At 45.6% G+C, this 22672-nt stretch overlaps 1 protein-coding gene across 1 annotated transcript in view; it reads left to right on the top strand.

The window, feature by feature from the left end:
- The window catches only part of LOC146437269 (ligand of Numb protein X 2-like), a 29307-nt gene that overhangs the window by 3846 nt on the left and 2789 nt on the right, over nucleotides 1-22672 (top strand). Inside the window, exons 2-9 of the mRNA XM_085060032.1 lie at nucleotides 8536-8975; nucleotides 11366-11592; nucleotides 12909-13105; nucleotides 14377-14742; nucleotides 16688-16870; nucleotides 17909-18083; nucleotides 18255-18465; nucleotides 22261-22419. Of these exons, the coding sequence (XP_084916158.1) occupies nucleotides 8587-8975; nucleotides 11366-11592; nucleotides 12909-13105; nucleotides 14377-14742; nucleotides 16688-16870; nucleotides 17909-18083; nucleotides 18255-18465; nucleotides 22261-22419 (1907 nt within the window). The 5' untranslated portion in view covers nucleotides 8536-8586. The remainder of the gene's footprint in view (nucleotides 1-8535; nucleotides 8976-11365; nucleotides 11593-12908; nucleotides 13106-14376; nucleotides 14743-16687; nucleotides 16871-17908; nucleotides 18084-18254; nucleotides 18466-22260; nucleotides 22420-22672) is intronic.

Here is a 22672-nt window from a genome sequence, read left to right as displayed (position 1 = left end):
TTGCTCTGTTGCTTCAGCTCCCTTAGCTGATGAGGCAACCACTCCCATTTAAAAATTATTTTTAGAACAAGGGAAAATACAATTATCAATTCATGCATGTTGCAAATATGTGCTCCATATGGTAAGATAACAATGGGTTTTGAAGTCCTGTTGCTGGTACCAGCTTGGACACAGCCTTGAATCAGGATAAAATTTGAAAAGAAGGAAACAAATCCCAGATATAAAATGCCTCTTGCAGTTTTGTTTTCCCCAGCTGTGAGGGTTGTTTAAAGTTCATAAGGTACACCAGGAGAAAATGTATGAAATTGTGTGAAAGAGCATCCTAAATTCCATGTGCTTAAGCTCATGAACCATTCACACAGATGCCTTAAGCAGCAGAATATGTCTCTAGTCTTTTAAAAATGAGATATAGTTCTGATCTGACTGTCTGTAGGGGAATGTAATCCATAATCCAGAGATTTTTATTTTATTTTTTTTTATTTCTGCTGTTTCATTGTTTACCTAGGAGCTGTCACCTGTAGTGAAGGGCATTTCAGCAGCTCTGCCTACCCAGAGGCACTGGCAGAGTCTAAGTTCACTTCAAACTCAGCTGCAGCTGCCCTGGGGAGCCACAGTTTGAGAAGGTTTAGTTTTGTTTAAATGAAGGCAACTTGTTTTCTTTCTTTCTTTCTTTCCCCTTTACCAGGATCTGACAGTGAGATGGAATGTAAAGGGGAATTACAGACTTAATTAGCTCTTAATTCACCTTTTTTAGTCAGTGCGAACAAGCTTGGGCTAGAAAGTAGTTTGCATAAAAAGCCCTCTTGCCCCGTGAAAGGAAGTCTGGCGTGTTGTGCCCTGAGCAGGGTGATGTGCCCTGCTGTCACCTTGCTGTCACCCTGCTGTCACTGATGGCATCAGGCACAGGAGCTGTTGGGAAAGGAGAGCCAGGCCAGGGGAAATGTGCTGCTCCCTCTGGAGTGACTCTCAGCCATGGGTTCATTTTGTGGAGCTGAGATTCCAAGTGCCTGTTGATAGGAAGGGAGGCTGTCACACGTTGTGCCAAGCCCTTTGACTTTGAACAGAGCAGCGTTAAAAAAATACTGCTACTGAAACTTGGACTGGGTATTGAGGAGTTCTGTGCTCCTTTATCCTGCAGCTAAGCCCTAATCTGGTGTTTCTGATGTTAAAAACTGTATCTGTTGGTAGGAAATATTTCATCTCCAGGTGCAAATCTGCTTTCATGCTGCTGGATTGCTTGTGGTAAAGTTTTGTAGAAAACAAGTGTTCTTTGTTTGTGTTTTAACAAACTTAGAAAATGAGTTTTTTCATGCTTAAGGCTGAGAGTAGCCAAGATGAGTTTCTTTTAACTGAAATTAATTTTAAAGTAACACTTTGATAGAGTGTGATAAAGATTAAAGCTCTGTAGGAGTTTCTCACAAGACAGGCAATGCTTAGAGCTACAGAAATACCTTTTGTCTCCCAAAAGCGAGAGCCTCTCTCTTCCCACCTCCTCTCTTCTCACATTACTTTTAACTGTCTCTGATGTGACCACCCTGGTGAGGATATTCAAAGTGGGACTTTTAAAACATCCAGTTATATAAAATACAATGCACAGTCTGCTTCTTCCCCTGCATCCTTCGGAAGTTCTGTGATGAGCCAGCATTGCTGCTTTTCTGATCTGTGTTACAAATATAGATCACAAATGGACACTGGTGTGCAGGTTTTCTTTTATCACTTTATAAACAAGGAATTTGTAGGTAGACACACAGGCAGTGATGAGGTGAGAGCATCTGATTTCATTTATATCCATTAAACACATGATCTTTACCTCCTGTCCCAGGCACAAGCCCAGCTCTTTGGAAAGTGAGTGTGCTCCCACATATTCAGATGAGCCCAAATCTTAACATCACATCTCCTAATCCCTCTTTGTTTGGTTTTGGGCTTTTTGTTTGAGTTGCAGGAGACGCTTTGGTTATTAATTACTGATTAAATCCTTTAATAATAGCACTGGGTTCCTTCTTTCTTTGTAGAAAGCTTCTCCCACCAACATCAAACTGATTTGCAGGGATGGAGTTGCAGATAGCTGCCAAATTGAAAATGTAGGTGAGGGTGGAGGTGGGAGTATTAATTTCCTGGAGAGAGATGGTTGCAGGCGCAATAGAAAAAAAGTCAATCCACAGATGTGGTGGTAAAACTTCTGTAGGAGTCTTTGGGTCAAATTCTGCAAAGAAGCAAATTGATTTCAATAACTGAAGAATTCCTGCAAGCATAAAATGAGCAACTGGAATGTTTGTGTGGAGTGTGATGTAAAAAGGAGGGTGGATATAGTGGAAGCATCTTGCAAAAGTGAGAAAGCAGGAAGAAATATATCAATAAACAGCTTTTTCTGCAGCACTTGCCTTCAATTTGATGGCATTTAATGTATCATTTTTTCTGAGCAGTATGTTAAAATAGTCACTCCTGGATCCCCTTAGGAAGCAAAGTGTAGGTGGAAAGCTTAATTCCCAAAGAAGGGAGGAGAGAGGAAATTTATTTGCTCTTGTTACCCAGATAATATTAACAGAATGATAACACCAGAATCTCCTGCTCTGCAGAAAGAACTGGGATTCATTTGTGAAGTTACATTTGTGTAGCCCTGCTACTTTAACACTCTGGGTCCTGTGAGACAGTTAGTGTTCTGTGCAATCATTAACTGAGTGAGGAGCAAATGTTCTGAGCATATGGCAGTGAGAGAAATAAATTATATGTACCAGCTTCTTAACTTTTCATGTCAGCTTTTTATTCCCCTAAAATTAAAGATTCTTGCAATTTAAGCTGCTGATTGCTAGTAAGGTTTTTAAACTGGCTTTTATAAATCTTTCCTTGAGTTGAACTTTCAGATATACTAACCAGACAGGTTTTTTTAAGAAAGTAAATCTGTCTGGAAGTGAGTTATGTGAAAAATGGAAATCCATCCAGTGCTGCAGAGCTGATCCTGCAAAAGTTGCTCAGCAGAAAACTCCTTAGGATAGTCGTGCTCTACTTAAGTCTTTTAGCTCATCTCTAAGGATAGGGTTTCCTGGGATAATAACTCCTTTCTGGCCTAACAGGATAATGATTCTGATTAGAATTAATGAAAATACAATTGGTTTTCTGTTTTCTGGTGGAGAAAAGAGATACTTGCCCAGAAGCTCAAGCAGATAAAATACCAAATTGTTTAAGAGCACAGAAACACCAGGGAGTTAAATACATCTTCTTTTCACATTTATGGCTAAAGAATGGGTATAACAAATGATTGGGCCAATGGAAATTTAAATTTACATTTTCCTGTTTGCAGTGAAGCAGCTTTGACAGACTTTTTCAGTCAAAATATTCTCACAAGAGCTGAGCAGTTACTCTCAAAGGTGGCTCATTAGAAACTCTGTGGCTTCAAGGCAAGGTCAGTTAGTGAAAGGACTGCTTCTTGTTCAGCTGTATAAATTCACCTTTACAGATTTGACTTCCTCCTTTTACATTTAGTGGCGTAACGATAGTAGGAAATTGTATCAACCCCTAAAATCATTCTTGGGTTTGGTGTTGTGGGTTTTTTTGTAAAATTGACCTACTTCAATATTGTTTATAAAAATCCTCTGCTATTTCAACGCCTCTGTGCCACTGGTGTAAACTAAGGACAGTTTAGTGACGGTTGTGAAACACTGTGGCAACACACTGGAAGCGTTCAGTCAGGACTGTAGTGCCTGTCCTATAAAACCTGTCTCAGTTCATGACTCCTTCACAGGAGTGATGAAATTCAGCAAAAAAACCCTGTTACAGAACATGTTTGCAAAGCACTTTTCTCTGTCTCTGGAATGGGGAAAAAAAATCATAATTCTGTGAAACACAAAACTTCTTAACTGAGTGAAAACTGTTTGAAGCAAGTTTAGGTAAAGCTCTGCCCCTTTTTCTCATGGTTTATTTCTAGAGGATTTGGTTTGCTCCATTACAGTCCATCTGGAACTTGCTTTTAGGTTTGGTCAGTGCTCTCAGCCGTGTCCATCCAGATTGTGTAGGCTTTGTTTGGTCCATCCAAAAAAAAAATTAATTAATTGTTTAGCCTTTAGTTGGAATGTTGCATTTCCAGTCTCCCAGGAAAATGTTGTTATAAATATAATAACTGACATAATTATTGCAGTGAAGCGTTACATAGCAGCAGACATGGGGCACGTGCCCTGCAGTCCCCAAACCAGCTTTTGTATTGAGTTTTCAGCCCAATATTTCTGTATCAACATGCCAGTGCTCACCTACAGCTGCCCAAAAGCATAAACATGGCATTTCTAAAATGTTTTCCAGGGCACAGCTAGATTTTAATATTGAGAACCAATTATTTTTTAACTTAAGCTGTTGGAGACATTCTCTAGTCATCCATATCCTTCAGAAAGAATTTTACACTTCTGTTTTGTGTCCTTGCTGCAGACCAGCTGCATGGTTCAGTGTTTTGCCATATGGAATGTGTTCTGCTTACTCACCATATTTGTGGGTTTATAAATCATTTAGTTCATATATAAACAGGCTTCATTTTATGCTTTCTGTTTGGGTTGTTTGGTTGGGTTTTTTTTTTTTTGTGCCAGGAGCTTTCAATGTGGTCTTAGGTAGGTCCCTTGGGAGACATAACAAAGTGTTAAATTCCCAGGAGCTGGTGCCTCTGTGGGTCTGTTTTAGCCTCTGGGGATGTAATTTCTCCGTCTTCAAATGGGAATAGCAGCAATGTTAGACCTCAAAGGAATGTAATTCAGGTAGATCTACATCCATGACCAAAATGGACTTGTACCAAACGTTGGAACTGTGTGAGCAGACAGGCCTGGATTGGATGGAGCCTTACTTTATGCTGCACACTAACAGTGGCACAGTGAAATGCCTTAAATCCAGGAGCCAGAGCTGTGTTTGGAAATGCTGGTGATAAGCTGGGAAGCTGGAATGCTGCTCTTGGGGTAGTCAGGTACCACAGGCACAGTTCCTTCTCAGTCACAGCACAAGTGGAGGCACGGGGTTGGAAAGATTTCTTAGATAATCATGCTTTTAAAAAAAGGTTTGGTTTTTTTTAAGCTCTACAAGTGAGTCATCAGTTCTGTTTCCAAGTTTGGGGTGCTGAGCAGGGAATGAGCAGTTTGCCCACCAGGAATGGTGCCGAGGGGTTCACTGCTGGTGTGGTTCTTGGCAGACCCCTCCTAGAGCTATTAACAGTGGTGGAGATGTGCAGGGGGTGTAGATCTGAGGCTCTGTGCCCTGGCAGAGTTAAAACAAGAATAGGCAACGTGCTAATATTGTCAGGAATAGTCTTGCTTTGGCAGGAATATAGATTAGACTGCCTGATAAGTCATCTTAAAAAAAAAAGTCTAGTCTTTGAGTCAGAGTTACAGTACAAGGAATCCTACTTTAAAAAAAAAAAAGCCAGCAGGGGTTTTCTAACTGTATTTTTTTTAATGCAGTAAAGATAAATGTGATCCCAAAGAAATCCTTATTGGGTGAGAAATGAAGAAATATAAATAGATTTCTGCCGGTTTATTTCCTTCAATTCTTTGTTATTTATAGGAATGGGATGTGTTTCTCTTAATAATTCTGAGTCCAGAGGCATTCCTTGCATTACACTTATAGAACAGCAGAGTCCATTAGAGCAGCACATGTGCATGTCAGGCTTTAACAATTTCGTGTAGTCAATGTGGGACCAAGCTGGATCCTGATGTTGTGATTCCCTCATCATGTGGAAGAGAAAACCCATGGAGAGATCCCAGTGCTACAGAGCAAAGCAGGAGCAGGGAAGGTGCCACCACAGTGGCATTGTTGGAAGGAAGCTGGAGAGTGGGGAATGCTGTAACTAAAAAGCAACACAGGGATGGAGGGAGTTGCTTGGGTTGGTCTGACCTTTGGGGGTTAGAACGAGGAGCCGAGATTGGATTGCCAAAGACTGAGTTTGTGTCAAAGCTCCCCTCCAAAGCTGGAATCTTGTGGACTCTTGGACTGGCTCTTCAAAGTGGCTCATTGAAGCTGAGGGGAGCCAGGCCTCTTAAGGTGAGACACTGCTTTTCTAGACACTTCAACTGTGCCCTGTTGGGCTGTGCTGGATGAGATTTTAGCAATTCTGCCCTTGCAGAAGCTCTGCTCCGTGCCCGAATCCCTGAGCAAGGGAGGCTTGTTTGAGCCTGCTGCCCTCCCTGTGCTGCTCACTCAGTCCTGCCTTGCCGAAGGGCTCTGGGCTTGGTTTCATCACTGAGGTGTCAGCTTTGGGTTCCTTGGTGTCTGCAGGAGTGTCCTCCCTCTGGAAGGGACAGTGGTGGAAAGACAAATTCACCTGGACACTTCTAAATGCAATCTTCACCCCTTGTTTTCAAGGATCTAAGAAGTGAGACAGCAGATCAGCTTAGAGCAGCAAAATTGTGGTGACACTTTTATCTTCCACAAGTTATTACTCAGAAATTACTCATCAATGGGATTCGTCTTGTGTAACCTTTAAGCACAGAGCAGAATGAATTTGGTAAATAATCTGAAAACCCCCCTATAAAAGTAGCTTATCAGCAAAATTACTGTGGGGTTTGTTTTTTGCTGAGAAAGTCGATTGTTTCATCACCTGCCAAAGTTTTATGCAAATAGTCCAACCCGAAGCACAAGTATTTCTGATTGGTAGTGTTTGCCTTGGAAGCTTCGTGTTTTCATTAACTGCTGGTGCTGAGCTGATTGATTAGAATTGGTAGGTGATGCTAAGTGCTGGTCTGATGTTGAAATGTTCCTTTTTCACCTGTAAGATCATTCCATATCAGCTGAAGACTGGCAAAAAGGCAAATAAGGCAAACAGCAGGGCTGCCTGTTTGTGGTGGAGGCAAGCACCAAACAGCAGGGGGATTTCTAGGAGAGGAGGGCATTATCTGCTTTAATTTCCACGTGTGCCATCTGAGAGCTGTGTTTTGCTGGGGAGCACCGAGTCAGCCATGCAGGAGTTAAGCGGTGAATGCAAACACAAGAGTTAGGGATGTTCATCCAGCCTGAGTGCTTCCCTCAAGGGGAAGATGCTTTCTGGCACTGCAGCAGGGCAGAGAGAAGCAAACAACTCGTGTTGTACCCACCTGGAACTGTGACAGTGATGTTTTCATCTTTTGAAGTGAATAAGTTCCTATGGCTGAGTAAAAATTCGCCTGTGAAATGGCTGATTCTGTTGGTGATACGTTCTCCCTTTAATTAAATAGCTGACTTACCTTGACAATTAATTGGAGTGATGTATGATTTTTGTTAGAAACCCATGACTAATTTTTTCTTGCCGTTCCTGCTATCTTATTGTTCTTGTCTCTCCTCCTCCCAAGTTCTGCTTGGTGCCAGCCATGTCCTCCAGGCACTGGTGCAGACCAGTGTTCCCTCTTGCTGGGGCTTTTACCTGTTCCAGATAAAGCCATTGTTTTCAGGTATTTGCCACGTAGCTGTTCAAAAATTTTCCATTTCATCACAGTTTTGCAATTTTTTTTTTGTTTTCAAAGAGTCTGGGATTCTTTACTTTAAAAGCCCCACCGACTGCAAACGCCTCAAAACATCTCATCACCACAAACCCCCCACCGTGTAATACAGTTTGCTTCCTTTAATACCACATTTCCTACTTCATTAAAATAACTGCCAGGTTAAAAAAATCCTCCCTGCAGTCATCCCTGTGCCTGTAATCTGCCAGGAAATGCAAGTGAATTTTATATTTAATTACAATAGGCAAGGTTCAAAATGGATGTGACTGAAGACATTTCTGTTAAAATCAGAGCAGCAGCTACAAAGGATTCTGTTTTGTCCCTCATCCTCCTCTTCCTGACTGAAAGGAGCTGAAGCTCAAGCCTTTGCCCAACATAACAACAGACTGATGTGGACAATTCTTTAGGTTTTTTCCACTTAGGAAGCTTTAGTCTTTTTATAGGAAATTTGTTTCCATGGGGGAACTTAGGCATGGATGAGTGGGGAACAATGCATTGTTTGTTAAAACAAATTTTTTTGAAGGGAGTGGGCTTGAAAGGAAGGAAATGTGGTTTAGATTTAAGTTTCTTTTGAAATTTCTTCCTCTTCTTTTGCCTCATCCTCCCCACCCCCCCAAATACCAAACAAAAATCCTAACAACCAGAAGTCCCCAAATGGGCTTTTCACCACATATGTCTTTAAAATATTTGGTATAATCTGGAAAGCCAGAGAAAATTTTGTCAGTTTAAAAATCACTGTCTTGTGTATCCTTTCTTTCCCTTCCCTCTCTGGGTTGTTGTGCCTCAAGAACATGCAGCTTGTGTCTCAGCTTTTCTAGTTCCTGTGTTGGGCAGGGGTTTATTTAGTCTGTGTCTCTGGTGTGTTGTGTGTGAAGTAGTTTAAGCTTCAGTTCATCCGTTGTGCTGAATGAGGTCCTTGCATCCTGTCATCCCGGGGTTGTTCATTCACAGGGTGGTTCTGGAAGGAAGAGCCCTACGGGGGGGCAGGTGGGGTGCACATTCCAGGGGAGGAAGCTCAAGGCAGGAATACAGTTTAATTTCTCCTTGGCTGGATCCAGAGTGGGCAGTTGGCTGGAAATCTCTCTCTCTCTTTCCCTAGAGGTGTTGGCAGAGCTGCTGTGTGACAATCTCCTCCCTGGTGCTGGCTGCCATGGCTGACCCCGTCGCAGAGGAACACGTGTCCCAAGCCCCTGAGCTGTGCAGTGAGTGTGGCCAGGCTCACCTCTTGCTGGACAATCACCTGTACAACTTCCAGGACGAAGTGGACGATGAGCTTATCTGCCACATCTGCCTGCAGCCCCTCCTGCAGCCCATGGACACTCCCTGTGGCCACACATACTGTTTCAAGTGCCTCGAGAACTTCATGCAGGAGTACAACTTCTGTCCCATGGATCGGAAGAAGCTCTCCTTCCAGCAGTGCCACAAGTCCAGCCTCCTGGTCCGGAACCTGCTGGATAAGCTGGTTGTGCTGTGTCCCTTCAAGGCTGAGTGCCAGCAGAGCATGCAGCGCTGTGAGCTGGAAGCTCACCTGCAGAACAGGTGCATTCCCCTTTCCATCCTCTTATTGCTCCATCAGAACCATCCATCCTCAGAGCAGCTCCTAAACTGGGGCAAGGTGGGACACCAGAGCTGCCAGGGTGAGGCTGCAGAGGTGGGTGGGTGAAGACAGTGTAATTGTGTGTGGGATCTGGAGGAGAAGGGTGAGCTGCTCACCGTCAGGTTGTCTGCAGACACTAGACCTGTGAAATACACAGCCATTTGTGGGTCCTGATCTGGGGCACCAGCTCTGGAGTTGTTACAAACAAGCTTATTCTTGTTCCCCTTACGCAGAGAAGAAAGACAGGCACCAAGTCAATGCTCTGAAAGCAAGGGATTGTGCAGTGCTGCCAGTTTAATTGGTCCAATTAAGATGTGCAATACATGTCTTTGATTCTAATAGTGCAAGTCCCTCCAAGCTGCACATTATACAGTTACTGAATCACCTACTTATAATTCCATTATCTTCTCTCATTCTTTTGCTAAGAAGGAGAAGCAAATGAAAATTCCTTTTTTTTTTGTTCCTCTTGTGCAGAGGAAGGGAGACTTTTTGGTGCTTCCACTGCTGGTTGAACTGCTGGCAGGGAGAATACTATTGCTTTAAAAGAGAAGGTGACAAAGCTTTTGCCACGGTGCTTGGAGAACCCTTGTTCCTACCTGGTTAATGATTTGCAGGGAAGGGAGCTAAGTGCAAAGCAGGTGGAACAGACCTTCCTTGGCAGGGTGTATTTTGTCAGCAATCAGAAATGCCACCAGCTTGTTTCCTTCAGCTGTGTTGTAGTTTGTTGTGGCAATGACAGTTTAAAAATAAGCTACCCAGGGAGCAGCTACACTTAGGATACCTTTGCAGTTCCAGCCAAGGATGTATCCTTGTGGTTCTTGCTTGTCTTCAGTCCCCTTGATCTGAGAACTTGTGTTGAGGCAGGGGAAGGGATGGAAGGTGCTTGTGTGCCTCTTTCCTTTGGTCAGTGAAAGCTGATAATCTCCTTTTTGTTGAAGCAGCCTTTGTGCTGTCTGTTTGTTATCAGGCTGGGCTGAGCGCTCAGGCTGCAGGGCTGGGGCCATGGCTCACCCCAGGGCTGGGCCTTCCTCTGCCCTCCAAATCTGCCCTGCTATCAGTAAACTTCTGTCACTTGTTAATCCCTCTGGCACAGGAGTTACACACAGCGGAGGGAGGCACCTTAAATGTTTACATTAGAGACCTGCCTGGAAACTGTATCATTCTCTTATATATTTCACAGTTGTTTGTATCTTCCTTGGGGACAGTGTATTCTGAGATTTGAGGCTATTTCACCTGGGCTTTGGGCACAGTCAGACTGAAGAATGGGGAAGAAAACTTAAAAGATAAGAAAATTACGCTGAGATTTAGGTGTTTTTTTGTTTTAAGTGAGATTAACTGATAGGAGAAGACTTAAGGGAATGAGAAGTACATGGTAACTTACTTTCTTGGGAGATTTCCCTGCCTTTTGCCAAGTGAATTTGTGTCTTGACAGCTTGGGAGGGACATGTGCACAAATGGATCAATCAGCTTCTGTCATTAAGTTCAGGCTTATTTTACTGTCTGGAGAAAACATGAGTGGGAATAAACCAGAGGAAGTAATACTGAGATGAGATTTGTTTAGTCAGAATGGAAACAGTTAATTTTAATTTCAAAAGTGACTGGTTAACATCCAATATTACTCATGTCTCTGTAAGTGATGTTTTTGCATTTATCACCTCCTCACCTGTCGTATTTTTGTAAATACCCATTAGTGCTGTGATAGGCTGGTGGAGGTGTATCTACATCCAGGGCACATTTTGTGTGTACAATTCCATCCCAACTCTGGGATCTCTACAGGAAGCAGTTGGGGGATAAGGAACCAAATTGTTCCCATCACCTGCAGGAGCTGGGAGTAAACCAGGTCCAGGGTCAGGTCTCATTCCACAACAGAAAATGCCCAAGCCTCCCTTGCTGCTCCAGTGTGTAGCTGGTGTGTTAAAACAAAGCTTAATTCAAGGCTGAGCTTGAAACTTGAGCCACTTCCTTTGCATCAAGGTACAGTTCACTGTGATCTCGAAAACGTCAGAGCTCAGTATTTGCTTATATTTTAAAAAGGATTGTTTTCTTCATGGAGTGTTTGCCAGGTAAATATTTAGCAAGGGAGATTCCGGTTCCTATTACGTTCTTATTTTTAAAATAATTTGCTTAATAATTTTGAAATCAGTGAAATAACAAGCCTGCTCTTAAGATGATACTTGTATAAGTAGAAGCTGAAGGTCAAACGAGATTAAATTTTAGCATCTGAGATACCAGCACTGCACTGGTGAGATCTGGAACAAGCTTCTTGCCACAGGTTTGTCAGCCAGAATTTCATGTGCTGGGTCACTGACAGTCATTGCCAATCTCTCTCCAGGTGTCCTGGGTTTAAGAAATACAAATCTGAACTGCAGCGAAAAAAGAATCCCATTTCCAAAGGGAGGGAAGATCCTCCTGCCAGGGGGGAGACAAACACACCCAAGGATCCAGAGGTCCCAAGTGGAGGCTCCTCGCTTGTGGCAGAAAGCTCTGGAGCTGCTGTGGTGTCACTGGGGACTGCAGAGCCTGGACTGGTTAATCCAGCTTTTGAGGAGACTGAAGAAGGTGAGAGTTTGGTACAGAAGTGGAATTATTTATTTATCTTTCATAATACAAAAATGAGGTCATTATCTCAGAAAATTAAATGTTAAAGTGTCCCCAGCACTCTCGGACACCCTCAATGCTACTCAGCCATTAGGAGCCATCAGAGGAATCTCTTCCCTTGAGATGTGTTCATGTGCATCAGGGGTGGCAGAGTCTGCTCACAAGCACAAAACTGTGCAAAACAATTTGGAGAATCACTGCTGGACTGCAGTGAATATTCTTTGCAGAAACAAAGGCAGTCCCTGTCAATGTGAATGTGGAGCACTTAAAGCCCTTGCAGAAGCCAAATAATTAGTAACTAGGAAGTGTTCCAGGTTCTTTTTAATCTTGTTAGGAAAGCTAAATATACAGGCAGTTTCCTGGAGTGGTCAGTACCTCCCTCCTGGTGTTTTATAGCAGAAGTTAGGTTTTGGATTAACAGCCAGCTCTGAAAGCCTTGCAGATCCAATAACCATCTCCACTTCAGTGTGGCAGCACTTGTCTCAGCTTGGTAGGAGGCAGCAGCGTGGAAACCTCTGTGCCTTGTCTCAAAAGTTAGGCTCAGCTTCTAAGTGTGCAGGCTCTGGAGCTGGCAACCCCTGTGCCTGGGACAGAGGTAACTCACAGGTCAGTTCAGTTCCCTGTTGGCTTTTCCCCAAAGCACACCTGGAGCAGGTTTTGCATCTCTGGTGTGACACCTGCCCTTCACCCTGACAGGCAGTGCTGGGCCTGCCTGAGTGTCCCAGGGCTGGGAGACCTCATCCTGCTTGCTAACAACAACTTTCATCTTCAAAGTGCAGCATTATTAATCTCCAGTGTGCTGTGAAACAGCCAAACATTCCTCCTGTTTTTACAGGGGGATGGGGAAAGAGGAGCAAAGGAAATTAGAGGAAGGAAGTTGCAGAGCACTAATTACAGCTGGGTAGTCCCTTTCCCTCATGGGCATCATGGAAATTGGAATTTGTTATGTGTGTGATTCTAGCAGGCCAGCAGTTACAGGAGAAAAATAAATCTCTAAATATAGCCAAAACATACTGAATGCCCTTTAATAAACCCCAAGCAACAGCAATAAAGAATTTGAATTCATCGTAAGTTAGGAGAAATGGGGGAAAATTCTGGGGAAACAGTAAAGAAACAGAGGGGTTTTAAGCTTTTTGTGTGACCTTAGGTCTCTTGATAGCTGCTTTCCCTCCAGATGCTGCACTGAACACAACCTGCCAGGGGTCTGAATCTTGGGGTGTTGTGAAAAGGAAAATCCTGTTAATGGGTTGTTTTTTCTCTTCAATTTCCATGAGCAGACCTTCCTCAGAGAACCAGTCTTGTGGCTGAAACAACCACCATCGAAATCCACCGGGAAGACCCAGAGGAAGAGCTGGGGATGAGGATAGTTGGGGGTAAGGACACCCCTCTAGGGAACATCGTTGTTCAGGAAGTGCTGAGGGACTCTGTGATTGCTGCTGATGGAAGAATTGCACCTGGGGATCACATCCTTGAGGTAGGAAAAGCCCACTTGTAGTCTCATTGCTTACCTTGACTAGGGGAGGAGGATAGTGCCTGGAAAAACTGGGAAATAGCTGCAGCTGAGGGGTTTAGAGCACTGATCAAACCTGTATGTCAGCAGCATTGTGTGTCTGCTGGGGCTGAGGAACAGAATTTTGGCATTTTTTCCAGTCAGACTCATATTTCCCTTGCATATTTGACAGCTTTTTGCATTTTAGACCATTTTGGATAAAAGATCCCTACCTGATCCATCTCAAACAGCAGCCCCATTTCTCTCCAAAGGGCTCTGCTCTAGCTAGGAAGTCTCATAATTACTTGCTCTCCTGTGTTGCTTAAGCTGCATATTCTCCATGGGCAGGTCCAGAGCAAGAGCTGCTGACTTGCAGTGAGTATCAGCTACAAAATGTGAGTAATGCAGAGCTCCAGCCCCAGCCTGACCCAGGCCGGGGCACTGCCCACATTGCTGGGGCTGTGTGGCCCTGGGTGACCAAGGTGACACTTTGTACACATGGTGACAACTGTTAGCACCTCCAGCCATGGCTGCCCAAGGAGCTGACAAGCCAGAAAACCTCATTATGCCATGGGATTGGGCAGCAGGAAAGGCTGGCAGCTCCCCACACACAAGTGGCTGATATAACCTCTGAGCTGATCTCTCAGGTAGAGCAGTGGAGTGACTCTGGTTTGATCCAGTTGGATTGTCCATGTCTCAGTCTCAGCTGGGCTGTAAACAGGGCAGGACCCACACTTAGGAGCCCTGTTAACATCCTAAAAGGCTGCAGAGTTTTATGTGACAACAGGAAAAGCAAAACGTTTCCTTCTCAGAGTCACCTCGGTAAAAACACAAGTGGATGGATGATTCCAGAAGCTTGTAGACTAGACTATGGACCACTCAAAAGTGAGCATGGGCAGTTTCCAATTTGAGATTTCTCTCTGTACTGAATGCTGGAAGTTAAGGAAAAGCAGTGCTGCATTGGCATGGGATGGAAGGAGTGATTGACCATTTTGCAGTTTCAGATTTGTTGGTTGTGTGGGTTGTCGTGTCTTGTCCCTGTCCTCAGTTATTCACCAATCACATTCTAATTTCGTCAGCTTCCTTCATTCTGTTTTAGCAAACTTTGCTCCCTGATGGGCCTCAGAAGCAGCTGCTTCAGTCAGAGATTGCACAGGGAGTTTTCCATCCTGCTTCAGCCTGGCCATGCCCCACACTGTGGACAGTGCCTAATTAATGTGGGCTCTGATTAGTGAGTGCTTTGTTTGTCTCTGTAGGTGAATGGCGTCAACATCAGCAGTGTGACTCACTGCCAGGCTGTCTCCTTCCTGCGCCACCCAGGCCCTGTTCTCCACCTCATGGTCCTGCAGGAGAAGGGCTTTTCCAACAAGACTGCACAGCAGGATTCCACTTCTACCAACCGGGAAGTGATCCACGTCACCTTGATAAAGAGAGACCGATCCGAGCCCTTGGGAATCAAACTGATCAGGAAGACTGACGAGGCAGGGATTTTTATTCTGGATCTCTTGGAGGGAGGCTTGGCAGCCAAGAATGGAAAGCTGAGTCGGAATGACAGAGTCCTGTCAATAAACGGCCAGGATTTGAGGCAAGGAACTCCTGAGGCTGCTGCCCAGATAATCCAGGTGAGTTCAGACGTGGAGAGATTGTATAGAAATGGCTCTGTGTGGCTGATGGCAGGGCTCCTGTTGTGAGCCAGGGCCAGCAGAACACACCAGGGCAACCTGCATTCCCCCAAATGTCTCCCATGGAAAGTGACTCCCCTGTGGATGTGTGGGAAGCACCACTTCCAAATGAAGATAAACACGAAGAGTGGGAATCCATGGTGACTCATCCCTGACAGGTCTGAAGGGAAGCAGTGGCTCATGGCACACGAGTTCATCTGAGGAGATTGGCTCTCCTGTGTGGTGTTTGCAGTCCTCTTGCAGAGGGAATGTTGGTATGCACTGTGTGAATTCATGCAGCAGACAAGGAGGGATCAGGGCAGCCTCTTGTGCTTCCAGCAGTCACACTGAAGGTGCTGGCTGGGAGATGGGATGGGCTGGCAGCACAGAACAGATCCCTTTGGACTGATTTGAAGCCCTTTCTCCCCATTTTACCTGTATTTGGGATGAGAGGCTAGAAAATGACGTGGGGCACCTCAGGCTAAAAGCATTCTAAGGCAGTAAATGGAGAAGAGGGGTGGTCTGTCTGTGGAATGTGCTCCTGTTGCAGCATGCCAGACATTTTGGTGAAAGGAGTGGGCAAGCATTTTGGTTCAAGGATTAAGGATTGCTGCATATGCCACAGATATCACATAGATCAGTTTAAATTCTTTATCCCCCAGGCGAGTGCCCCCAGAGTGTGTTCTTATCTAAAGATCCTGACACAATGTGCCCCATCCCATGCTGTTTATATCCAGGAAAGGATGTGAGGTCAGCAGGAGGCAGAGCCAGATCTCTGCACAGTTATCAGAGGATTGCAGTGCCATAGGAGAAAAGAAGGGAAAGAGCAGAGTTCTAGCACTGAGATCCTTTTTTATATTGTACCTGTGCTTCTGTTCTATGGCCTCTTAGAATTGATTTGCATCCCACAAGTGCTGCTGTATTCCTGTTGCAATGTGCACACACAGCTCCCATAGGAGGAACTCTTTTGATCCCACTGGAACCTGCAACCAAAGTGTCAAAACAGGCTTCATGAGGTTTGGGGGTTGAACCTCTTTTGAAGTGACATTCGTGTAAAACTGACAGTTTTCCAGACGTGATCTGTTCCTCTGTGGGCTAATTCAAGTTCTTCTTTAAATTTAACTTAGAGTCGCTCTTCCAAGGCCAAGGAATTCACTGTGGCACCAGAGAAATAGGGTCCTGTGTCAAAGAGTGAGAGCAGCAACTACATTTCTGTCATCCAGGGCAGGAAACGCCCCGAGGGAGCACATAGGCCTTACCCTAATGAGTCCTTCACAATAAGGTTCTGTCAGGTGATCTGAAGGAACAAACCCAGTGAGAAGAGCAGGAACAATAGTGAGCACTTCCCCTGTAGCCCTGCCAAGGCCAGACTTGCAGCTGGTAAAGTGTTTAACTGGCAGCAACTCCAGCCCAGAGGTACTCTGGGGAAAAAATGGATGGAAGATGGTGAACAATAGATGAACAAAGCTGGGAGAGAGGGAACTTTAACAACTCTTTGTGCAATAAAAGCATCCAATGCTTGTCATGGTCACTGTGTGTGGACCAGTCAGTCTTCCAGCTCTGTTCATTCTGTAGCACAACACAAGATGCTATTTTGGTTGTTTGTGCAGGAATTAATCATCCTTTTCCACTTTCTCTTGTTTGGCATTTGTGGGGGAGGGAGGCACGAGTGAAGCCTGCCTCTACTCCTGTTCCTTCTGACTCACGTTTGCTAATTCCCTTTTTTTTTTCCAATCACATTCCCTGGCTCTTCACAAAAGACTTTGCATCATGTTGAGGAGCTGTTGGAGAACCTCTGTAGGAACTGATGCCAACCCTTCTCTCTCCCCAAGGCAATGAGGGCTGTCCCTCATTTCTAACCCATTTTTTAATCTGTTTTACTTGCACTCCTTGTTTCTCTGGGCAGACCACGGAGTCCAGAGTAAACTTTGTGATCCTGAGGCAGCCTGGGGTGCAGCTGGGGGAGCCAGTGGAGGATGGCAGCACCTCCAACAGCAGTAGCAGCAGCAGCAGCAATGGGGGAAGCCCAGTGCACCATCGCAGGCGACCAGACCAGAACCACTACAGACGAAAATCCAACTACCAGAAGGTGAGGCTGGGGAATGAGGAAAAGGTGCTGCTTATTCCTAGTCTAGCAGGTGGATTATGTTGCTCTGTCATGGTGGTTTATCACAGAAGGCTGATCAGCAGCTCCGTTTCTGCTTGAGCAGCTTTGGGGCTTTTGGTGCTGAAGAACCACTTTGTCATCTACAGGGAAACATCATCTTAAGGGAAAAAGGTGTCAAAATTTCTTCGATGTTGATGCAGAGCTGATGTTTAATCCTTTTTAGTCTGGAAAGGACAATGGGAAATTTGCCATCCATGGGGTACTTGGGATTTGCTTCTTGACATCCATCAAGCCTCACACACCGAGGGTGTTGCAGTGACACCAAGTTGTTCTGGTGTGGAGCCTTTATGGTGCAGGAGTAGAAGCCCCAGGTGAGCCCGTGGTGCTGCTGTGACTGCAGTGTGTGTCTGCCACCCCTTCGTGTGGCACAACAGGCAGCAGGAGTGAGGGGACAACCCCCAGCATGGTAAACCCAGAGAGACCCTGTGTGTGTTCCAGCTGAGTGACTAAACCTGCTGCAGCTGCTCAGAGCAGTGTGGTTGCATGTCCCTGGAGCTCAGGGAGTAGCTGTCCTGCAGGGCTGCAGTGTGGTTCCTGGATTTAAATCCCTGAGCAGCATTTACACCCTGTTTGGACAGCCTGTGCTCTAATGTGTGTCTTCACTGCAACCTAAACATTTCATCAGGGAGAACTTCATTGCTTGCCATGAACAGCCCTGAGATGAGCTCATAGCTTGTTCCTCAGTGCAAAATTGTCCTCCTCAGAAGGAGCATCTCCCTACAGCAAATGGGTTTGGGATCAGTAGGACAGCACTGCCTCAGCTCTGGTGCCTCACCTTAGAAATGCTGCTCTGTATTCCCACCCACAGCAAGGACATGGGAAGCTGATTTTGCCATCCAGCAACATTGCTGGAATGCTCTGGATTAAGGATACAAATGTTGTGTTGTTGTCTTCCAGAGCTGGGCTTCTCCTGTTAATTGCATTAATGAAGCTGCACTTTGTACTGTCATTGCTTTGTAGGATTTGCCTCAGGGATATGTAAGTCACGAGAAGACAGTTGCAATAAAAAAGGAGCCAAAGGAGTCTTTGGGAATCACAATTGGAGGTGGAAGGGATAACAAAAACAAGCTCCCCATCTATGTGACAAGTGTGCAGCCCATTGGATGCCTCTTCAGGGATGGCAGAATCAAAAGAGGTAAGAGAGGCTCTCAGAACCTTTATCCTTTAGGAACTGGGGGTGTTTTTCAGTGGAAGCTGGACTTGGACACTAAAGAGAGGCTGGAAACAGGGTTCACATGACCCCTTGAGGCTGAAATGGGCTCCATAGCCAAAGGTGTGTAATAATTCCATTTTATCTCATCAACAGGGGATGTACTTTTGAGCATAAATGGCATTGATTTGACTCATCTGAACTACTATGAAGCTGTGTCAGCACTGAAATCCAATGCAGCTTCCCACTCAGTGACACTGAAAGCCTTGGAAATCATCTCACTGAACTCCCCAGAGCCATCCCTGGACATCAGGGAGCAGGGATTCAGCTGGTCTCCCCTCTGGATCACGTGGCTTGGATTGCCTAGGTAAGTTTGTCAGGGGCTGGACGGAGAGCTGTTAATCACAGGGTTGACTTTCACTCAAACACTAGAAATTAATGACTTTGTTGATGAACTTGGAAGCATTACTGGTGTTCCTGTTTAGCTGTAAGGCAGTGGAAAGCCTTATTTGCCAATGAGATCATGGAATAATGAATGCATAAGGAACTTAATTCTGTTTTTATGGAGTGACCCATCATTCCCACGCTCCTGTTGGACAGCAACCGTGGTTTAGAAGCTCCTGAAACACTTTTTGCAAAGAGAAGTAGTCAATGTTAGATACAGTCCCTGCTAAAATACAAATTGCAATCTCTTTTGGCTCTTTCTGCATCCCCTAACACAAGCCAGGAGACACCTGGGCTGTTTAGGAGTTTCTAATCTGATCATCTCACTTAGGGGCAGACATTCTTTCAGCCTAATTCTTCTTGGCTGTTGTAATTGTGTCATCTTTAGCATGAAGCAGAAACAATTCTGCACAGTTGAGTTTTCCTGCTGCAAACCTTTGCACCACAGGCTTAGCAGAGATTTTAACCTGGTAAATTCTAGTGAAAGCTTGAATTTCCTTCTCCTTCCTGGAGAGGTGAACCCCTGGCTCCCTTTGGCAGTTACACTAAACCACTGAAAGGCAGAGTCTGTTGTCATCCCAGCTGACTGCAGGAGCATCTGCCTGTGGAACAGGAAACCTGCTGTGGGCAGCCTGGATTATTTACAGCCTCCTTTCTTGAGACACCTAAAGAAGGAGCACTAACAAAGCCTCTGCTGTGTTACTTAGCAGCCTGTAAATGCTCAACAAAGCAGCCCAAGATAAAAGGCAATTTTGTGTCTCCTGTGCTTAGCCTGTGCTCAGCACTCTCCTCCCAGCTCCCTGTGCTCTCCTGGGAGTTGGCCTGGCTGCTTCAGGCAGGTGGGATGAGCTGGCCCTGAGCTGCAGCTGGAGAGCCCAAACCTGGGCACCAACCCTCAGCTGCTGCCTGCTGTTTGTTCCTCGTGCTGCTCCTGCTGCAGTGAATTTCCAGACAGAACTTGGCTGGACTTCTTTTCTTCCTTTTCCCATTTTTCTGGCTGTCAGGTGACTTGCAGCTTCCCCACACTTTGTGCTGCAGGGATTGGAGTCCTCTCTGCTCCTTGATCTCCTGCCTTCCTTTCAGGAGTGTCCTGACATTACCTCCCTTTAATGCATCGCTGGAAATTCCTTTGCTGCTGCTATTGATGTTGCCTTCCTTCATTTGATTAACTCCTGAAGCAAGAAGTGATTCCAGGTGTCCTTTCTGCTCTTCACTTTTTTTTATTCCAGTCTGAATTCTGGCCTTGGAATTTGCCTGCAGTTCTGGGTGTGAGGGTTGGTAGGAAGCACACAGCAAGGTTATTCCACTTCAGGATCTGACTAAATCTTCCTCCCGTTTCCAGCACTGAAAAGAGCTGTAATTCCTGTGCTTCCTCACTCCTTCCCAGTCTGCTCCCAGTGAGACCTGGTAGCAACCAGCTGGTCACCCACAGAGCCCCTGTTTGTCACCTGGCAATGCTCAGGGTGCCTCTGGCATTTCAGGCTGGCTCAGGGATGGAGTGAGATCCCAGTGCCTCACGTGCTGTGCTTGGATCCCACGGCAGAGCTCCTGAGCCACCCAAACTGGATTTCCTTTTAAACAGGACCAAACCCTCAGTGCTGCAGAGGAATGCCCATTGCACAGACCCTGTGTGCACCACACTGACACTACACTGCAGAAACCCCAAACGTGCCCAAAATGGACCCTGTGCCCTCAGCACCAGTTGTTTCACTGGGATCTGTTCCTTTGGGCTGCCCTGGCCTCAGTGTGTTGGAACATTCTGCAGGGTGAAAGCTCAGAGCTTATTGCAAGTGCAGTTTTGGGTTTGTTCAGCTTTGGTTTTCCTCAGTTATCCCTCTGCTCCAGCAGAAATATCCCTTTATTTTTAGAGGAACGTATTTCTTCCTAGTTTGAACCCAAATGTGATGCTGAAAGATGTGAATTGAAATGAGTGCTCTGGGCTAGGGAAGTGCATTTTGATCCTTGCAACACCTGAGCCTGCAGTGCTTCATTCAGGCCTCGATTCCCGTGTCTGTGGTTTGTTTCTGTCAGATAGAAACTTTGATTTCTTTGGAGCATTACGTTAAATCCATACCAGCCACAGATAGTGTAAAATACCATCTCCAAAGCAGGTTTGGAGTAGGCCCACATCCTAATTCAACACACCCTGCATCCTAAAGGTACCAGAAACAAAAGTTTACAGATTGATTTCTCTTTTCCCTCTTGAAAACACTGTGCACTGTGTGGATAAGTCTTGGGGGGAGAAAGCAGTTTTCCTCCTGCCTTCTTCCCTGGGCTTTATCTGCCTCCAGTCTCCCTGAAGTGTGAGCTCTTCCCACACCGTTTGTGTGGAACTCCCAGTCCTGGCCCTGCTGCAGCTCCAAACTCCAGCAGGGACCAGGAACTGCCAACTCAGCAGCGTGCTTGGCACCATAAAACCTGCACCTCGACCTGCCCTAAACTCTCAAATTCTTTTCCCACAGTCATTTTTTTGATTGTAGTAAATTAAAGTTTCTCTTCCTAAATCCCCTTTTTAATATGGAAAACTGATTCCTAGCAAACAGCCCTTTCCAGCTCCTGGAGAATGTGCCTGATGTTTTTATTTATGGTCTCTGCTGAGGTAGCACTCGCCACTGTTGCTCTTGGGGCTATTTATTTGCAGGAGCTGCCACAGCCCTGGCTCAGAGCTGTGTGTTTGCACTTGTGTGGTACCTGTGGAAGGAATCTCTGGAGGAATCTGTAAGCTCGAGCTGGGTCTCCTGGTGTTTATGTGTGAAAAACTCCTACAAAAGTAAATTACAGTTCGAAAGTAGATAATTGGATCTTTCTCCTGGTGAGAAGTTAACTGAGAAGGCTTTTGAAATCTGAAACTCCTCTGCAAACTGCTCCAGCAAAGCCCTTGAGGCAAAAACGTTTATTAGGAAAAGTTTAGCTGCTGGAATAGCTCAGCAGGGTGATGATGAGCAGCAGTTTCACAGCTCCTCGGTGCCAGGATGTAACCAGAGCTGGAGCCAGGATGGAACCGGACTGGGAGCACACGAGCTGCCCCTGCCACACCTTCTGTGTCACCTCGCCAAGGCTTTGCAGGGCTCTGTGCCACCAGCTCGGGCAGCAAGTGCTGCTGGCACTTCCATCTCGCATTCCCCAGGCTCCCTGAGGAGACAAACCTCGCTGGCTGGCATCCAGAACCTGGGAGCTCTCACCAAGGAGCCCAATATCTGAGCTGTACATCCTGGATCCTGCAGGAAAGCCCTGCCCTGCTCTGAGCTGGCAGCTGAAGGGAGGCTGCTGTAGCTCACATTTGCTGCCAGTGCTGCCCAGCTGCTGAAAGGCTTCCTTGGACCAATGCAGTGTCAGAGGGAATAAAAACCCCTCTACTCCCAGTAATTGCAGGGGTGGAGCTGCTGCTCACTGTTAATTTGGGTTTGCCACTGGTGATGTGTGTGTTCATTGGCAGAATTCATGAAGTTATTCAGGAGTCTTTCAGGTCCCAAACCCTTTAGAGCAGGGTGATTTCCTGTTAGCTCTTAAACCAGTGCTGACAACACTGAGAAGGATTTCTAAAGGACTGCCATAATCACATTTGAAAATTAACCCTGTGACATGCCCTGCACTGGGGTGTCTCAAATCCTGCAAGAAAAAAGAAAACGAGGCTGTTGCACAGCTGTGCTTTCCTTGAGGGAAAACATAAATTCCTGGTCAAGCAATTTGCCTCATAACCTCTCTGTTTTTGACACAGCTACCTTCACTTCTGTCAAGATATTGTGCTTAGTAAAGGAAACCTGGAAAGCTGGGGCTTCAGCATCGTGGGAGGCTTCGAGGAAAGCAAAGGAAACCAACCCTTCTTCATCAAAACCATCGTGCCGGGGACTCCCGCATTCCGCGACAGGAAACTCAAGTAGGTGTGAGGTACCCGGGGGATCATCACCACAACCCGTGCTGGGGGGATTTCCCAAGACTCTCTGACCCTTGTGGGGAGCTCAGCTCCAAGTTAATGACTCATTTTTGCGCTCATTTGTGAGTTAATACTGTTGCCAAACTTGTAACAAACTAAGCCCTGCATTAAGCAGTGTTTTGGTTTCTCCATAAAGGTGCAACGATGTGGAATTTACAGCCCTTTAAAACCTAACTGTGAAGGTTTTAATTGAGTA

Source organism: Lichenostomus cassidix, chromosome 4A (genome assembly GCF_008360975.1).
Source record: "Lichenostomus cassidix isolate B80296 chromosome 4A, HeHo_3.0, whole genome shotgun sequence".
NCBI lineage: Eukaryota > Metazoa > Chordata > Aves > Passeriformes > Meliphagidae > Lichenostomus > Lichenostomus cassidix.
This window is presented reverse-complemented; position numbering and strand designations above follow the sequence as displayed.